This window comes from Sabethes cyaneus, chromosome 2, assembly GCF_943734655.1.
Source record: "Sabethes cyaneus chromosome 2, idSabCyanKW18_F2, whole genome shotgun sequence".
Lineage (NCBI taxonomy): Eukaryota > Metazoa > Arthropoda > Insecta > Diptera > Culicidae > Sabethes > Sabethes cyaneus.
Window position 1 is genome coordinate 134,632,515 of NC_071354.1, and position 18,588 is coordinate 134,651,102.

Consider the following 18,588-nt stretch of genomic DNA (forward strand, 5'->3'; position numbering starts at 1 on the left):
TAACTTTATTAGCTTTGAAAAAAAGGAGCTAGAGAATCGCTTGAGCCGTTCTTGAGATATTTATGGTACCGACTTTGATAACCTGGTTCCGAGAAAAATGGCATTGAAGTTTTTATGCGCTGTGCAATCGTTCCAGACATGCGCGGTACAAATAACTGTAACTTTGTCATTTTTTGGAATTTATCGAAACGGCTTCAAACACATATGCTAAGATGTTAATCTTTTGATATAAACAATGAAAAATTTCGATTTTTCAGAGTTGAGAAAGTACTATGCCCCCTTAAACAACAACGGGAGAAAAATGCAGGCAAATGATTTGTATAATGATTATTCGCTTACAAGATCCAACATCAATCGAAATTCTATGATGATCGGCTTTGCAATCGTTATAGTAGCGTTATAATCGTTATAGTTATAGTTGACATAATCGTGACGATTTGTGACGTAGGGGGAGGGGGGATATAAAGTTATGTGACGTCACATGAAAAAAATTTCAAATGGAAAATTTTTCCGGAGAATTATGATTTAGCTTTCACTTTAAGATACAACTATTGAAGGCTTCTATAAAATTACCGTACTGATGGATTTTTAAACAAATAGTTAAATTTTTTGAATGACAACTTTTTATTTCCAACATATATGTGTGAACAGGACTCATTTAGTCTTCTAGTATGAACTCTCCATTAAGGCTTTACAGAATATGCCGTACACCACTGAAGATACCTTGAGTAAAGTTCTGCCTAAAAGATTTTTGCAACTGCAAATAGCAGTCGCATAAACTCCTGAGGGGCTACGGGGTGCTACCAGAGACCAAGGTTTCCCTTTCATATTCGTGCTGAACTCAATCGATAACATTCTCATACCGAAGTTCCACGGCTGGTTTTAAGATTCTTCCGTATAACTTATACGTCCCCTCACTCAAAAGCCCCCTGAACGATAGAGTTTGTGCCACTTGCGGATTAAATTTCGCATCTAAGGTAATGTTGAATGATTGCAAAAATACACAACACGACAAAATCCGTCAGAAAAGTTCTTCCAAGGCGTGTTGCTACAAGACATCAGCAAAAAGTCCTGATTCTTGCAGACGAATCTAGATCAGACGAATTTGAGTGGATTGATGTAAAGGACGTGGATATGCGCAAAACATTAATCGATAACACATCAGCGACTTCGGAAGCGTATCCAATCGCAGCAATTGGAAATCATCTTCAAAATCCGTGAATCGATGACTTATAAGCTCGAAAATTCTCCTTTTTTATTTGCTGAAGTTCATTTTTATTATTTGATGAATTGTTTGAAGTGAATTAAAAAAATAAAATGAATAAATAAATTGAAATAAAAAGGTTGGAATGTACAAGGAAATGTGGTATAATGTGCCCTTCTTAAGAACAAATGGTTATATCTCAAACAAGCTTCCCAAGATTAGCGTGACAACTACGACTACATGTTAGTTTTTGAGTTGAAAATCAATTGCAACTGTTTACTTCCTTTAATATTGTAGAATAAAAGTGCTAGGAATTAATTTAAAAAACGGCGTCTAAAATTTGGGTTTCTCGTCTATGCGGCCAATATGTCCCAGCTGCAGTATAATACGTTCCACATTGTGTTTCGAGTATTTTTGCAATTGATATGCCGACTCTATTTAGTAGATCTCTCTTAGATCTGTTAAAATATTGTGTTAGCATATAAAATAAACCTAGTTTTGGTCCCCTGGGATAACTTTTCTTTTGTACATGGGGCATATTATACTGCCGCTAGGGCATATTGCCCCGCATAGTTAAGCAAACTTAAATTTAGACGTGGTAGATAAATTATTCCCAGTACTGAGGTTAATAGGGTCAATAGACTGTGACTTATATCTATTTATCCGTATTTATAGCCACATCTGCAATGGGGCATATTGCACCATCTCGAATGGGGCATATTGACCGCATTCGACATGTTGGGAAAAATATAAAATAATTAAGCAAATTAAGCGTTTCTCACCGATTTTTCGCCTGAGATAATGTTTTATAACTCCACTTCACCCAATCGAATCGCAACAACAGCATATTTCTAGATTTTACGCACAAAAAAGCTTACGGAAACGACACAAAAAATTACATCGGAAGCTGTTAGAAAATAATTTTATTTTGCTTTTAGCTTGACAGCTAGTGACAACTGTCAAATTTGCATAGTAGGCTGGTTTAATCGAATTTTAAGGTTTCTAGTTAGTGTTACATTTTAATTTATGCTAGTTTAGGAATAAACGAACTGGGGCGTATTAGCCAGCTGGGGCACATTATACACATTATCCCTATTTAATCTTTTTGTTGTGAAGTGGGGGTGGGGGTTGCCGTGACATGACGTACTTTCTCAGGGGGGGGGGTTCACGAGTGTGTGACAAAATGTGACAAGGGGGGGGAGGTGGGTTTGAAGTTGGTCAAAATTTGCGTGACGTACTAAATGGATGTCGTCTGAACTTTAATTTTACTGAATTTGTTTTCAAGTAAAATTGCCACTTATCCGAATCGGGCGAATTAGACAGAAAGTGTTTTACATTTTATTTCATTTAAAAAAACTCCATTTGATTTACAATTTAGGATTCTTGTGAGCCTCTTTTGTATTAAAATCAGCAGTCATCGTATACCAACTTTTTACGAATAACAAAAGATGCAATTACGTGCAGTAATTGTTTTATTTTATCTTAACAATTTTCAAATAATCATGTTACGAAAAATGCTATTAACTGCATCGTTGTATCTTACCTTAAATTATAAAATATAGTTAGAATAAGCGTTAGTATTAATTAGTTAGTACCAAAACAATATTTAATAATTATGTTGTGTATTATGAGTCGTAAAAATGCAAGTTACTAATTTTGATAGAATTCTAAGAGATTTTCAGCAACTAAAATTGTAGTGTATTCCTAGTTACAAGTTTGAAACAATAAAATATAAATATATAACTCGACATTATTTGAATGGTAAAACCCTGTTGACATTGAAATAGAATAATGGATCAAATTACAATTAGGTGCCAAAAATACTATTGAAACGAAAACACTGTGTGCCCTCATCTTCTAAGAACAATATATATGATGTAAATCAGTTCCACTAAAATTATGTATTTGCGCATATAATAAAAAAAGTATTTGCGAGTGGTGGAAAGAATTCGTTATTATTATCGCTGGAATAAAATTACAAAATAAGACTCTTGACCAAAAAATAATTGAATTGTCCGAAATGCTATTGTTTCGAATAAAATGATTAAAGGTGAAATCACACGGCAACGCAACGGAACGGAAAGGTGAAGAATGCATTCAATGCGCATTCATACGTATCCGGGACGTCTCTGAGACTATCCAGCTACAGATACTATTCAGCTTTTTACGCGCTATAATGGCAGACGCTATATAAATTGTGTTCGTAATATGCGATCAATCTTCTTGACAACTCTGCCACCGACGAACCGACATGACATTCCCTTATATTTTCCTTAAAAAACTTGTGTCCGAAAATTTGAATCAATATACGTTAAACAGCAACACCATCTGCACAACGGATCGCTATTTACCTTGGAAAAGTAGAGAACAGGGGTGACATTGCGATTCTCGTTTCGAGTGATTTTGGTTCGTTTCGACGTTAAACAAATGGGCGAAACGAAACAAAAGCACTCGAAACGAGAATCGCAATGTCACCCCAGGTTTGACAGAATGCCATTCACTAGCCAGGGTGCGGGAAGGTATTTTCAGCAGGTTTCTAAATTCAGCCTATTTGCCTTTTCTTTCGTCAATATATATACTTTGCCGACATAAAATTTTAATATATTACATCTATTTTCTCAAAACTGGAAGTAATCTACTATTTCTTATTCAAAGAACGTCAAAACCACCTGTTCTTCCACTAGAACTAGGCCATAGGCCGAAAAAATAGATGCCATCGCTTGATGGACTGAAAATACCCTCCCGTACCCTATGTGTAAATGCACTAGGAACACAAGCGAATGCATAAAGCCTTCTGTAATAATTACTTTGTCCTTTGTTTTTGCAATACACAAAGAATTACCGGGTTATTTAGATATTCATAAAGATTTCCGTTGAAGCTAACTGAATTTTGCATACATCTGTCTCCCGTACCTTTGTACATCTATCTGCTGTTTGACATAAGCGATCGCTCGCTTGTAAGCAAGTGGTCGTTTGCTTGCAAGATCTTATGAGTCAAAAATGAAACGCCCGTGTCATGTCAGTTCGTCAGTGCTGACGGTTCAGTGCTTAAAAACAATCCCATGCTGACGTTTATCCAGAGATGCCATATTTTCTAAAAAAATGTCTGCAACTGCTCGAAAACCGGAAAAATCGAGCAGTTTTCCGGCTACTCGAATTTTCTGGTTTGAAAATAATCTGCGAAAATCTGCACACTTTTTTAGGAAGTCTGTGAAAGTTTAAAGAGCTTCGAACAAAAATCTGCAACAAAACAATAAAAGTCATAAAAACTGCAAATATCTGCAAATTTATAATGATCTGCAAGACCGTTCCAAAAATCTGCAATTTGCAGACAAATCTGCAAATCTGGTATCCCTGCGTTTACCGTACGCACGTACGTACGTTTGAGTGAAAAACGATAAGTTTTTGTAGCCTTTTGCACTAGGCTTTGCAAGCTCTATAGATTACCGAGGCGACGAGGCACTCAAAAACCACTAAATTTTGAATCAAAATGAAGAGTTACCTTTATTATCATCATAAATAAAGGTAACTCTCCGTTTTGATTCAAAATTTAGCGGTTTTGAGTGCCTTGTCGCCTCTGTAATCCACAGTCTCTGCAATAGCCGCCACTAGCCGCCATGGCTGCTCGTGGAGAGCTGGATAGCAACGTGTAGATTTCTTTCCGTGTATGAAAAGTAAATTTCTATCATTTTTACTTATGTACAGGTAACAGTGTAGAGATAGATTTTCTCGTTTTTATACAAAGTAAATTGATATATACCAGGTATATGACAATGCGAGATGTCATATACACTTTTCACTAACACATCTACACTGAGATTTAGAGCATTTTGTATGGAAAATTAGTTAATTTTTTAAAAAAATCGTTGAATACGCAAGATTTGTCTATTTTTTTTCTCACAGTTTTTATGTTTATGCTTAGAACATTATTTCTAGTATGTATTGTCAATTGCAAGGAAAATTGTACCATCCAAAATGCGATATCGCTCATAAAAGTGCTATTTTGCATTAAATCGTTTCGGTATCTTCGGCGCACTTTTTCGTTATCTTCCAAGCAATAAGTGCGCCAAAGATACCGAAACGATTTAATGCAAAATAGCACTTTTATGAGCGATATCGCACTTTGGATGGTACAATTTTCCTTGCAATTGACAATATTTTCATGAATACAATGAAGTGCAACATTCCAAATTGCAAGCGGAAATTTTTTCGTCAAAACGGTATCAAGATGTCTCAAAGAAATGTCGTTATATCGCTTTCCTACAAGTAGTAAAACAAAAAAGATTTTTTTTTTGAAATGCTCGGACATGATTGTTCAATAAGCAACATGAGCAACATTGTTATCCGCCCGCGATATTTTTCGTCTGATTTCTCGTAAGCTTTTAAACACCCTTATTCTGCGAGGCGAGTGACGTAACTAATTTGGAGTCATCGCGAATGAGGTGACAATTGTCGCCTAGGTGACTCACTTTGTCACCTAGGTGACACGGTTTGTCATTTAGGTGGCACGGGGTTGTTACCTAGGTGACACGGTTGTCACCTAGTTGACAGCACTCAATTCGACTCACCGTGGCGAGTCACGGCGAGTGACAATTGTCGTATTGAGTCACGTGACTCGCAGAATAAGGGTGAAAGTGTTAATTATCTTCTAAGACCGTTTTGTAGCAATCTAAGATTACTTTTTATGGTTTTCTACGTAGTGTTGAGACGGGTAAATTTATGATAAAAAGGTATCATCTTGGAACAGTGACTTCAACTTAAGGATTTTCAAGCAGTAGCACAAGCATCTATTCGAATAAAACTATTTTTTAAAAGAAGACATCAAAGGCAGATATTCAAGAGCATCATGCAAGCAAAATGTTGGATGGAACGTGTTTTAATTTAAGCAACCGTATACCGTATTGATCGTGAAGTATTAGAAACATTAATTCATTTTTCAATTACACATCGAAATAGTTAGTCACTCATGTTCTCAAATTTTTTACGCATAATAAAGAAGGCTACAAGTGCAAATGACTTTAAAATATATTCCTTACATTTCATTGTAAATGTTCAAATATTTCTCTGGGATAATATAGCTGCATTCATTAATTACAATTAATTTAGTTTTAATTTTCATGCAAGTTCCACCATATTTCAGAACTATTTCTTCTTCTTTCTACACACACTAATGCAACCCTCGATGGTCACATACCTGGTATATATCAATTTACTTTGGTTTTTATAGAGCTTTCTGACAGCTCTAGCACCCACACTAGCGAACACGAAATACGCGTGCATATACATGATGTTTACCTCATTTTGGGGAACAGCTGATGCTGAAGGAACAAACCGAAAAATAGCGATTACTAGTTGTGTTTCTCCGTTTGCCGCACTGCAGAGCACATATTTCGCTCAAACTTCCCATCCTGTTCTAAATTCAAGAACATATGTTGAAAATTTGCCGGTATTTAAGCCAGCGGAAGACGAAATTCATTCTGTACCTTGGTGACAAAGGAATGCATCTCTTTTGTTTACTGTTGTTGTTTGCCTCATTTTCAAACGCCAATACACACATAACTGGAAAGCTCTATAACCAAAGCTTTTTGTAACGTGTCTCGTGTGTTGAGAATTTTGACAGTGGAAGAGGAAGCTACTGCGTGCTGAAACTTTACTTTTGTTTATGTATTTCACTTTTTTTAACCTACCGTAAATGCTGAATAATTATTCTCGGCTACGAAACTAAGAGATTTTTTAAGCCTGTTCGCACTTACACCTACACGAAATCTTGTGCCGAATTGTCAAAACTTGCGTAAAAATAAAAGCGAATATGCTGCCTTCTCTTTTTAAAAAAATTACCATCAAAACAGCACATTCGCTTATAAAAGTGCTATTGAAGTGGATCGTTTCGGTATCTTCGGAGTACTTTCTTGTTATATTCCAAGTAGGTAATAAGTGCACCAGAAGCACCGAAATGATTTAATCTAAGATAGAACTTTTATGAGCGATTGTGCTCTTTTGGTGGTAGACTTTTCCTGCAATGAGCAATATCAGCAACTTCGCAGTCGTGAACTATACACTTCGGATTCGACTTTCAGTATTATGGCAAAATAAGGCATACGAGATGATAATTGTATAAGATTACACTAAAATTCGTATCACAGACCTATAAATATTTCTAGATGTTTGCAAACCATACTTTTATCTCCGGTTTCCTTCCCAATGATCTGCCGGTAACTGTATGTGTATGTAAAAGTACACACTGATAAGGAATTTGCATTGTATGTACCAATTTAACCGAAACAGATGATTCAGTTCTGTGGGGTTCGAATAAAGAAACTTTGTCACTTCATTCAAATAAGTTTAATGTTTGGTTGTGGGCCACAAACACTAAGCATATTATGCTCCTTGGCATTATGAAGGTCACGCAATAAAAGTGCTAATGAAAATGTGTAACAAATGAAAACCCAAAGATAGAACTGCTGCTGGTGAGTTATGTCAGTCGTTCTTTCAGATAGGTTCAGCAGATTAGTACGGACTTAACAGTTCAGCTGCCAGGTGAGTGGCGCATTTGCTCTGTGAAAGTATAGTCAAGTTGAGCAAATCTGCAGAATTTAAACAGTCTAGGTGTTCATTCATCGTCGCAGTCTGAAAAGTGTCGTATAACTATGCTGCCAAAAACCTTAAACCGTTCAGTATATACAGTGTATTCACCTGCAGGTCATGGAGTATTTAATTCTGCTTTCAGATATTTTTCGCAAAATGTTAAACGGTATATAAGAATGTTCATTTTAGATATACCGAATAATCAGGATTTTTTTTTAGAAAATACGATGTTGTAGTTGTTGGAGGTGGAATTGTTGGAACAGCTTCAGCAAGAGAGATTTTGTTAAGGCATCCAAAATTAAAAGTGGCCGTAGTAGAAAAGGAACCCAAATTGGCATTTCACCAAAGCGGTCATAATAGTGGAGTGATTCATGCTGGAATATACTACAAGCCAGGCTCTTTAAAAGCGAAACTCTGTGTGCAAGGTCTGAATCTGAGCTATAAATATTTCGACGAAAAGAATATTCCGTACAAGAAAGTGGGTAAATTGATCGTCGCTACGAATGACATTGAGGTTACGCGACTGAATGTGAGTAGTGTCATTTTTTGTGAAATATTTCATATACTTACATTGGACCATGTTGATTATGTATTATCATTTTTACCAAGTGTGCAGAGATAACAAGTGCGAAAAAGGCAATTTGATAAAGCTTGCTTAAGGGGTTTTGTGAGGTGTCCACCAATATATATATCACATTGGCATTTTATGCTAGGGGTTATACCCCTCGCATTTGACAGCAGTGCTGGAAAGGCTTATTGACGTATCGCAGGGTTATCCCTCGTTGGCGCCAAACGACCGAAGCAGCTGTCACTATCGCCCGCCATTGTATTGCAAAGTGATGTAAAGGTAAGTCGTGCTATCTGCGGCTGCTGATATCTCGGGATATCCATTCTTTCCCTATGTCGGGTGATTCCACTCCAGTAAGCAGATCTCACATTTGGCGACCGTGACAGGACCCACCTGCTCGCATAATCAAATAACTTATAGAATATGTGGAATCACTCGATATAGGGGGAGGAAAAGTGTTGAATACAATGTGGTAGGTATATAGAACGATATATTTAGTAAGACTGTTCCTGTACAGGAAACAAGCGTGTTGGGACAACCGGCTTAGAATTACAGGCGAGACGGGACATCCGCCTAGAATTATGAAAGAGGCGAGACGGGACATCCGCCTAGAATAAAAAATGGCGAGACGGGACATCCGCCTAGAATTATGAAAGAGGCGAGACGGGATATCCGCCTAGAATGAAAAATGGCGAGACGGGACATCCGCCTAGAATTATGAAAGAGGCGAGACGGGACATCCGCCTAGAATAAAAAATGGCGAGACGGAACATCCGCCTAAAATTATGAAAAAGGCGAGACGGGACATCCGTCTAGAAATATGACAGAGGCGAGACGGAACATCTGCCTGGAAATGTGAAGGAGGCGAGACGGGACGTCCGCTTTGAATTATGAAAAAGGCGAGACGGGACATCCGCCTAGCCTAGTATCGTGAGCGGCGATACGCGATAGCCACCTAGAGGTTGAAAAAGGCTCAGGTCCAGGCAGCCACCTAATTTAAAGAGACCGGTTAGGTAAAGACTAGGATAGCGATCGAGGATATTTTGCACACTGTTTCGCGACAATGGTGGCGTATCTGAGGATTGTGAGGGCGGTAAAGGGCGTGAAGAATGTTGAGAGGTGTCTTTGAGTACCGGAGTTTACTGAAATAGAAAACTGGATCGTTTATATCATCACTACCAAGTTGTGACAAGTTTGGGTTGTCATTGCAAGATCACCTGGGCCGCCATCAAGCATCATTTCGCTTTTGCAGGCAGGCACGCTAGTGCGGCGGAGCTTGAACGATTTTCCGAATGGGATACAGGCGGCGAACGTATCAGTCGAGCTGCCATATTCGGCTGGAGGCAAGTGTGGTTATGCGGTTATATGGGTGGCTATCACAGGTGCTTAATTATAATACAGCTGCTTGGGCAAAGTCAGGTTCTTCCAAAGGGCAGGAGAGCATTCATAGAGCATCTAAGATAAGAGCGACCTTAGTCGCTGATTTCATCAATCGATCTCTTGATCTATTAAAGAGAGTAGTTCGCCATAGTTTGTAAAATGTGGCAACCGAAACGAGTTTACTATCGGTGAACGAAGCAGTCAGGCTCGTATCGTCGTCCTAGATGCAATCGAGCAACCTAATGGTATCATGCATCCAACCTGTCAGGACAGTCATTAGCAATAAATAAATTACCTAATATAGACGAAACAAAACAGGTGGACGAATTAGCGGAAAATATATTGCTTACTCACAGTACTGTAGGATATGTATCTTTTTTGAAAAAATTGCATTCTTAGGAAATGAATTAGATTAAAACGGATTTCTTGTTCAAAAACCGAAGCTTTTCGAAATTTAATTGATGTCCGTCAACCTAAGGAAAAAACCTTTCCATGCCCAGCATTTCCCGTCGGCCTGCAGTTACAAAATATTATAAACTCTGTTAAGAGATGTAGGATCAGAGCTTTACTTTTTAAGAAAACAGCGTGGGAAACAAGCAAAAATTTAAAGTAACTGATAAACTCGCTATATTTATTTAGGAAGCTCAGTTTCAACTGATGTTTCATTTATTGCTTTGGCAGCCATTCAAATGAGCTTTCCAGCAACAGCTCTTAGCTGTTTGAAAATTCCTATAAATTAATATTTACACGGTGACACTTCAATTTTGTACAAGCTTTTCGATCCAACAGTTTACTTGCTTTTGGTAGCAGAAGCCTGATTAATAATTTTGTTGGGTTGCTGTGTTTCATAAACTTGCCGAAACTTGTTCGTCAATTAGGAATGCACGGATGCCTCTTTTTCGCGCGGACAGCGATGGCAACAAACTCCACAAAAGCTAGTGGTAACGATTTTAAACGGGCGACACTTCAAGGGATTTGAAGATTGACTGTTTTTTTCATGTTGTTTCTTTACGTACAGGTCAACAAGCTGACCTCCTGGGACGCGGCACACATCTCTTGTTAGATTTGGACAAACGGCGTCGCAGTGCTGATTGTTGCAGCATGCTTCGCAAAACGCGATTTTATAAACTAAAGTAACTGTAAAAATAACACCATTTTAATATTTTGGAAAGCATACTTTATATGAAATCTAATTACCGTCCTGTAATGCCTGTAACCTTAAGCTTCATCCAGTCGCTGTCATGGTTTGCAATTTGCGGTCTATGTTCGTGTTGTTATGTTTGTTTACTTTCCTCATTCTGCAGCAGATGCGTCGAATGCATCTAAGCATATATGCATCCATGGGCAGTATAGGCGAATCTCGAACAAATCCGCACATCTGAAATCCATGCTGCTAGTACCAAGTACAATCGCATTGTTACAAGGGGTTCTTCCTTCCGGCGAGGCGTTGTAATCAGTGATTACTATAAAAAGTTTTAATGATGTAACTATACACTGAGGAAAATTTTTATATTGTTTCTATGTGTCCTATGCATTGCATCACACAAAGATTTTTTGCAAGATATGCCCAATAAATGATGATTGTATGCCAAGCACACGTCCGTTATGTGTGCGCACGGAATACGCGTATAGTATTCATGTATACTCCTGGGCGGATTTTTTTTTTTCTTGCTAGTTACAGTAATGAAGATTAGGATTTTTTTTTTCCTGTATGGACTCATCACTGCGACCATTATGGTTAGATCTATTGTGATATCGCCCGGGTGTTTGTTGTATAACCCGCACTGCATTTATTTTGGCTATAGTCGCTATTGAGTGAGCGATATGCTTATTGAATTTTTTTTTATGCGTGCTTGTGTGTAATTGGGTACCCTTCTTTCAATACTTTACTCTACTTTACCCACCTCGTTCCACATGACAGCGCACAGTCCCCAATTATAGTCATCCCTGGCGTAGCAAACCAGTGCATTTTTACTATAAGGGTCTCATTTTTGCACTGTCAATAGGCCATATCGGGATAATATAGAACTCAGCATGAAGGAAGGGCGATGAGGGGCCTGAGAATAAACCCATGCTAAAGTCACTTTGACATCGAATGGCCTGATTCTACTAAGATTCGAACCCATGACCATTCGCTTGTCAAAGCAGACTCGGTAACCTTGCGGCTACAGAGCCCCTCAAGATTAGGATAGTAACACGTATTACGCGTGAAGGGGAGTTGCTGTTTTATTAGAGAAGGAGGGGGATGTGAGGTGTCCACCAATATATATATCACATTGGCATTTTATGCTAGGGGTTATACCCCTCGCATTTGACAGCAGTGCTGGAAAGGCTTATTGACGTATCGCAGGGTTATCCCTCGTTGGCGCCAAACGACCGAAGCAGCTGTCACTATCGCCCGCCATTGTATTGCAAAGTGATGTAAAGGTAAGTCGTGCTATCTGCGGCTGCTGATATCTCGGGATATCCATTCTTTCCCTATGTCGGGTGATTCCACTCCAGTAAGCAGATCTCACAGGTTTCATAGTTTTAATTTGCATGTCAGTTTTTTTCAAACATTACAAAATTCTTTCCTTCTAAAAATTGAAGCAATGCATGTGAGGTATTCTAAAAGAAAGCGAAACCAAATATTTTTTTCTAGGTAATACATTAAACGTTTACAAATATAATTGTACTACATTCAGGTAAATAGTGACGGGCGAAAAACTTCCTATAGCAAGATATAGAGTAGAGCAAAGTAGTCAACATTGAGACAGCAAGAACAATGAGTCAACGAGCATAGCTTGGTCTGAAAGCATACGAAATCCGTGATCTTCCTGGAACGTAGAGTTTGTAAACCTATACATCGTGTGATGCAGTTTGAGAAAAAATAGGTTAACTTTTTAATATAAGGGTAGACGGGGCAAACAACCACATTAAGCAAAAACGTTTATGAAAAAAAGTTATAGCTCTATTTATAATTTATCTGCTTTAAATGAACAATTGATCTATTACCTACATGTAAAAAATAGAAATATTATACTTAATGATTTTCTATTGTTTAGTGCGGTTATCCAAAAATAGAGGTAAAACTGCGTATAACTTTAACAATTTTAAATCGATTTGGATGGAACTAAGGGATGAACGAAAGGGTGACGTAGGACTATATCAGATCATCAGATCAAAGACTAATGTAAACTGCATTTCTGGCATATGTATGTTTATAAGAATCTGTGACCTGTGAGTGCCATTGTTTAAGGGAATGTTTAAAAGAGAAGAGCGAAATATTCAGATTCAATTCTTCATTTAATGCAATGGTGGCTTTGAAAATACGTGGACGAAGGTTCATAAGTACGCCTGCAACCTTTGAGACACAGAGATTTCTTTCAAAAATCACTTGTGTCCATCATAAAGGTTGAAATGGTAATGAATGATCAATTTCTGTTTTATTTGTATGAAAGTCCTTATCCTCCTACCACAGCTGTGAGGGGTCTCAAACCATCATGAAATAAATAAATTCATGCCTCCAAAAACCCCCACCTGCCAAATTTGGTTTCATTTTTTGATTAGTTCTAGAGTTATGAGGAAATTTATATTTCATTTGAATGGGAGCCCCCCCTCCCTCTTAGAACGGGAAGGGGTGCACCCCAGAAAAAATTCTTACCTCCAAAAACCCGCACACGTCAAATTTGGTTCCATTTGCTTGATTAGTACTCGAGTTATAATGAAATTTGTATTTTATTTGTATGGGAGCCCCCCCTACTAAAGAGGAAAGGGGATTCAATTTACCATAAAAAATTCTTGCCTTCTGAAACCCCTACATTCCAAATTTGGTTCCATTTGCTTGTTTAGTTCTAGTTATGAAGAAATTTATATTTCATTTGTATGGAAGCTCCCCTCTTAGAAGGAAAAGAGATCTCAGTAGACCGTAGAAAAAAATTCTGGCTTCTGAAACTCCCACATGCCAAATTTGTTTCTATTTGCTTGATTAGTTCTCGAAAATTGCACTCCTCAAAATTGTAATCATTTATCATTTTATCTACCCAACAACATATAGATTGTTCAGTTCCGTTCAGTTGTTTAGTAGTTATTAGCATTTGAAAGCTACCAAGCACCCTGTATAAATACATAAAGATTTGCAGAAAAAAATGCGTATTCACATATTGTTTTAAATTTTACGACAGAAAAATGTATAGTAATTATCGAATAGGTACTAAATGAAGTTGAACATTGCCTATACTTTCTGGACCTTACCGGTGGAATAAGAAATTATCCTCACGGGTACAAGAAAACAAGCGAATACTAAAGCCCATTACGCCTAATACACTAAATAATTTTATTTATTAATTTATTTATAATTAATTATTTATTAATTTACAGGACTTGTATGAGCGATCACTTGCGAACAATGTTCCAGATGTAAAACTCGTTGATGCGGAAGGTATAAAGGAGATAGAACCCTATTGCGAAGGAATCAAAGCTATATGGTCCCCTCATACAGGAATCGTTGATTGGGCATTAGTGACGCAGTACTATGCTAAAGACTTCAAAAATGCTGGGGGTGACGTTTATCTCAATTTTGAAGTATCGAAATTTGAAGAAACTGAGGATGCTGATTATCCGACATTACTGAGAAGCAAAACTAACGATACGGTTCAGTCTCGGTACATTTTGACTTGTGGTGGTTTACAATCAGATAAAATAGCTGAACTGACAGGATGTTCCCCGTTACCGAAGGTGGTACCATTCCGTGGAGAATACTTATTGTTGAATCCTGATAAATGCCATATGGTTAAAGGAAATATTTATCCGGTGCCTGATCCTCGATTTCCTTTTCTTGGCGTTCACTTTACTCCTAGAATGGATGGGAAAGTATGGCTTGGACCAAACGCCGTTTTAGCATTTAAACGTGAAGGGTATAGTTGGTCTGATTTCAACTTATGGGAGTGTTTGGATGCATTGAGGTTTCCCGGTTTTATCAAGATGGGATGGAAGTTTATGGGAGCTGGCTTTCAAGAAATTGCAAAATCTGCATTTATCCCACTTCAAGTGAAAGAATTACAGAAATTCATCCCAGAGATCCAAGAGTATGACGTACAGCGAGGACCTGCAGGTGTTCGAGCGCAAGCGCTCGATAATGATGGAAATTTGGTAGACGATTTTGTTTTCGACCACGGCAAAGGCGAAAGTGCACTTTCGAGGAATATTTTGCATTGTAGAAATGCACCGTCGCCTGGAGCAACTAGTTCCTTAGCAATCGCCAAGATGATTGCAGATAAAATCGAAAGTGAGTTTAATATTTAGTGTATGTTGTGTATTATACAATAAACTGTTGCAGTTGTTACTTGTTTCGTATTTACCTATTTGATACCGAAAATTATCCAATAGATTTCTAAACTAAAATTAATATGTCACTTGGTTTAGGGTTTTTTTTTTAAATTATCTTATAGATTTTGGACTGAAGCATTTTATAAATTTTCCTGAATATAACCTACTTCAAAATGTATATCTATTGAATTAAATATCATAGAAAAAATATCTTTGTATAAAAACGCAGTTTTTTGTATCTTGCTTGGTTCAAGAATAATTATTTTTTAAATCAGCGATATCCTCCACTTTTTTCAAATATTGCTTTTAATTACAAGTCTATAAACATCTCCCGTGCACAAAATTTCATAAAAAATGAAATTCGTTGAATTTTTTGTCAATTTAATCTCGTATTGAACTCCCTAACCCATTAAGCCCCACACTTTTTCCGGCAGAGATAAAAAGCTGAGACTTTCAGGCATTGGCGGAACTAGCGGACATTTCTAGGGGGAGGCAATAATCCCCGGCATTTTTTTCTACCATTTTTTTTTGGTCGGCCAGGTCCATTTTTCTAGGGTGAGGGGCTAAATGTCTCCTTGGGGGGGTTTTTGAAGGCATAAATTTATTTTATGATGTTTTGAGATCCCTCTACCACAGAGGGGGATAAGGACTTTCATACAAATGAAACAGAAATTTTTGCGTAACTCAAAAGCTAGTCGAACTCCAGAAATTTTAGGCTTCCATAAAACATTAGTCAATAACAAGACCACCAAAAACTATCTATAGTAACACTAGATTATTCAGGGTGAGACAGGCGCAGGCCGCGAGTGTTATCGGCGACCCGCCGTCGGAAGTCGCCGCCCCACGGAAATCACCACTGTCTAGGTTTATTTGCAGAGGTGGGCACAATTCCGCTAATCCGCTAACAGCTAACATTTTGGTTAGCGGTTAGTGCTTCGCTAATTTTTATAACCGTTAGCGTTTTTATTGGCTTCCGCTAAATTTGTGTACCGCCTAATAAACCGCTAACTTTTTTTTGGCAGAAGGAAAATTTGTGAGAAATATCGCACAGGCTTCGGTCGAAGGATTCCAAATTCTAAACTTTTGTACGTACTTTACCAGCCAAGAGCCGGGGTGGCTCTTGCCGTATCAAGAATTCCTCTCCATTGTACTAGGACCTACTCGTTTCCAATTTGTTACGCGTCTCGGCACATGCAAGTCGGCTTCAACCTGGTCAAACCATCTAACTCGTTTGGCCTCTCTATTCCTGTTGCCGGCGGGGCTCTTGAAGAGAACGGATTTTACTGCACAGTCGTTCGGTATCCTTGCGCTGTGGCCTGCCCACCGTAGTCTCCCAACTTTTTCTAAATAGTGACTACAACTCATGGTTCATACGCCTATGCCACTCTTCGCTTTCCGTTTGTACTCCGCCAAAAATAGTCCGTAACATCTTTCGTTCAAATACGGCAAGTGCACTTCCGTAAACAAAGTTGCTATCTCAAGTCCGTAGAGGACTGCTTTTGTACGCGGACTCAAATAAATCGATATTTAAAAACTTCGAGGCCTCTTACATTCACTGAAAACATCAAGGGAGATTTTTCGATTTTCTCGGACATCACTAGTTTTATAAATTCATAAGTGTTGGGCCAAATTTCAACGCAATAAAGTTTTCACAACAACCAAGGAAAATTATTATCTACAAAATATTTTTTTACAAATTTTCTACCTTCTGATTCTTATCCCTTTTATTCTGATTTCATTGTATTTTTACTAAAAACTTGAAATTTTATTACTAGATGCGCTACTACTGGTACGCTTACCGGTAATGCTCAAGTGTAAACCCAAAAAAATGTAAGTAACTTTTTATTAAGCAATCCAGAGAAAATATTATTTGGAAAGCATTTACATAAATTTTCACAGCGATGGAAAACTCCAATCAAAAATCGAGAAATCTATGTCATGGAACATGGAAATGTTTTGTACCCTTTTAATGTGATAATATGCTAAGCGATAATGTTCTCTAAACATTTTTCATGAATGCCTGCAATTCTTTGCACGGAATTGTCTCAGGTATTTTTTCTTTGACCTTTGAAATAAAAATTTTCTTTTATTGCCGAAATCAGCGCTTATCAAAGTAATGCTGATTCTACAGTGTTAACAAATTTAGCTGTTAGCGGTAGCCTCCCAGTTGGCCTCGAGGTAAGACACTGGTCTAATAAGCCAGTCGTCGTATGTTCGAATCTCGGCTGGGAGAGGCTGTTGGAGTCAATAGGATCGTAGCACTGACCCCGCACTGTCCTGTATTCTAACAGCTGGTTGCGAAGTCTGTCGTATAAAAACAGAAGGTTAAATTTCGATAACGTAATTAGCACCCAGGCTTTGCTTTCGGTTAGCATTAGCTTCCGCTAAATTGTTGGTTGATTTAGCGGTTAGCGGTTATCGAAGCTAACGTTTTGATTTAGCGGATTAGCTGTTAGCGAAGCTAAAATTTCGATTAGCGGTGCCCACCTCTGTTTATTTGTTTTCTTAGGTACACTGATTACTTTCGTTTGCTTCATTTGGGTCCGAACGAGCGACAGCGAGTAAGAAGAGGATCCTCTGCGAAATGGTACATTCCGCAAAAAGGTTTTCCGTGAAATGGTATATTCCGGGTAAGGGTTTTCACAAAATGGTATTCGGCGAAAAGTTATACAATCATGGCGAATATTGCTATCCGCTTTATTTTGTCTGGCTAAGTAATAGGGGAGTTGTTTTCTACTTTACTGTGCGGAAAAATTGCAATTTTGAATATTAAACTACTCTTGATTTCATATAGTAGTTACGTAACTGCCAAAATGAATCATCTGAGGTTGAATTCCTCAGAAACTTGCAAAATTCGAGATTGTGACAAAGGTCATCCGAGATTCACTATTTGTGTACAACACAGTATAATTTGTGGTGATACGAAGTTTGTCGGGTCAGCTAGTTCTTAAGGGGAGACCTTACTCTGGAAGACCGAAAAATAATAGAATTTCGTAAATTTTTTTCAGATGCTAGAATTATAGTTAAGTATTGGGGTATTTTGGTTATTGGTTAAGGTAAATTTGAAGATATATTTTGTATTTTTTAGATACCAGAATAGTGATTAGAGTAAGGAGGGGTAAAAGTGCGATTACATGATTTATCGGTGCAGATTCCGAGTGAACTGACTACATTGGCATGGATGGGTGACTACTTTGACAGCTTGAATCTACCGTAAACTTTGAATGCCTACAAAGCATAGTTGCTGAGTTGTGTGCAAATGTTATTTTAGGGCTGTTTTGATGTAATTTTTCATTATACGACAAATACGATATCAGGAGGACATTACTTGTTAAAAATTTGTAGCAGCGTTTTACATCACTCACATATCTGTTTTGAAAATACGGTGAAAAGAATTTACAAAATATATTTCGCTTTTCCACAATTTAATCAAACCTCGTCAAGCGCCTGGCGGGGTAAAAGTGCGATTCACGGACGGGGCAAAAGTGCGATTCATGAACGAGGCAAAAATGTATAGCTAATTATATACAGCTTTAGGCACTAT

At 37.8% G+C, this 18,588-nt stretch overlaps 1 protein-coding gene and 1 long non-coding RNA gene across 4 annotated transcripts; one reads left to right on the plus strand and one right to left on the minus strand.

Annotated features, from left to right (window-relative positions):
* The first annotated feature begins 7,247 nt into the window (after positions 1–7,247).
* Positions 7,248–15,050, plus strand: LOC128738298 (L-2-hydroxyglutarate dehydrogenase, mitochondrial). 3 transcript variants are annotated; one of them, XM_053833332.1, is made up of 4 exons: positions 7,248–7,741; positions 7,806–7,955; positions 8,009–8,318; positions 14,097–15,050. In XM_053833332.1, exons 2-4 carry the CDS (start codon positions 7,852–7,854, stop codon positions 15,018–15,020), a joined length of 1,338 nt encoding a protein of 445 aa, XP_053689307.1. In that variant the 5' UTR covers positions 7,248–7,741; positions 7,806–7,851; the 3' UTR covers positions 15,021–15,050. The 3 variants fall into 3 exon arrangements, with proteins under 3 accessions (XP_053689307.1, XP_053689306.1, XP_053689308.1); XM_053833331.1 differs by having other exon boundaries at positions 7,251–7,955; XM_053833333.1 differs by lacking the exon at positions 7,248–7,741 and having other exon boundaries at positions 7,852–7,955; positions 7,996–8,318.
* On the minus strand, positions 10,195–11,000 carry LOC128738307 (uncharacterized). Its single transcript, XR_008412091.1, has 3 exons — positions 10,935–11,000; positions 10,307–10,874; positions 10,195–10,251 (listed from the first exon to the last, which is right to left on the minus strand). It is a non-coding gene; the product is annotated as an uncharacterized LOC128738307 (long non-coding RNA).
* Positions 15,051–18,588: the final 3,538 nt, after the last annotated feature.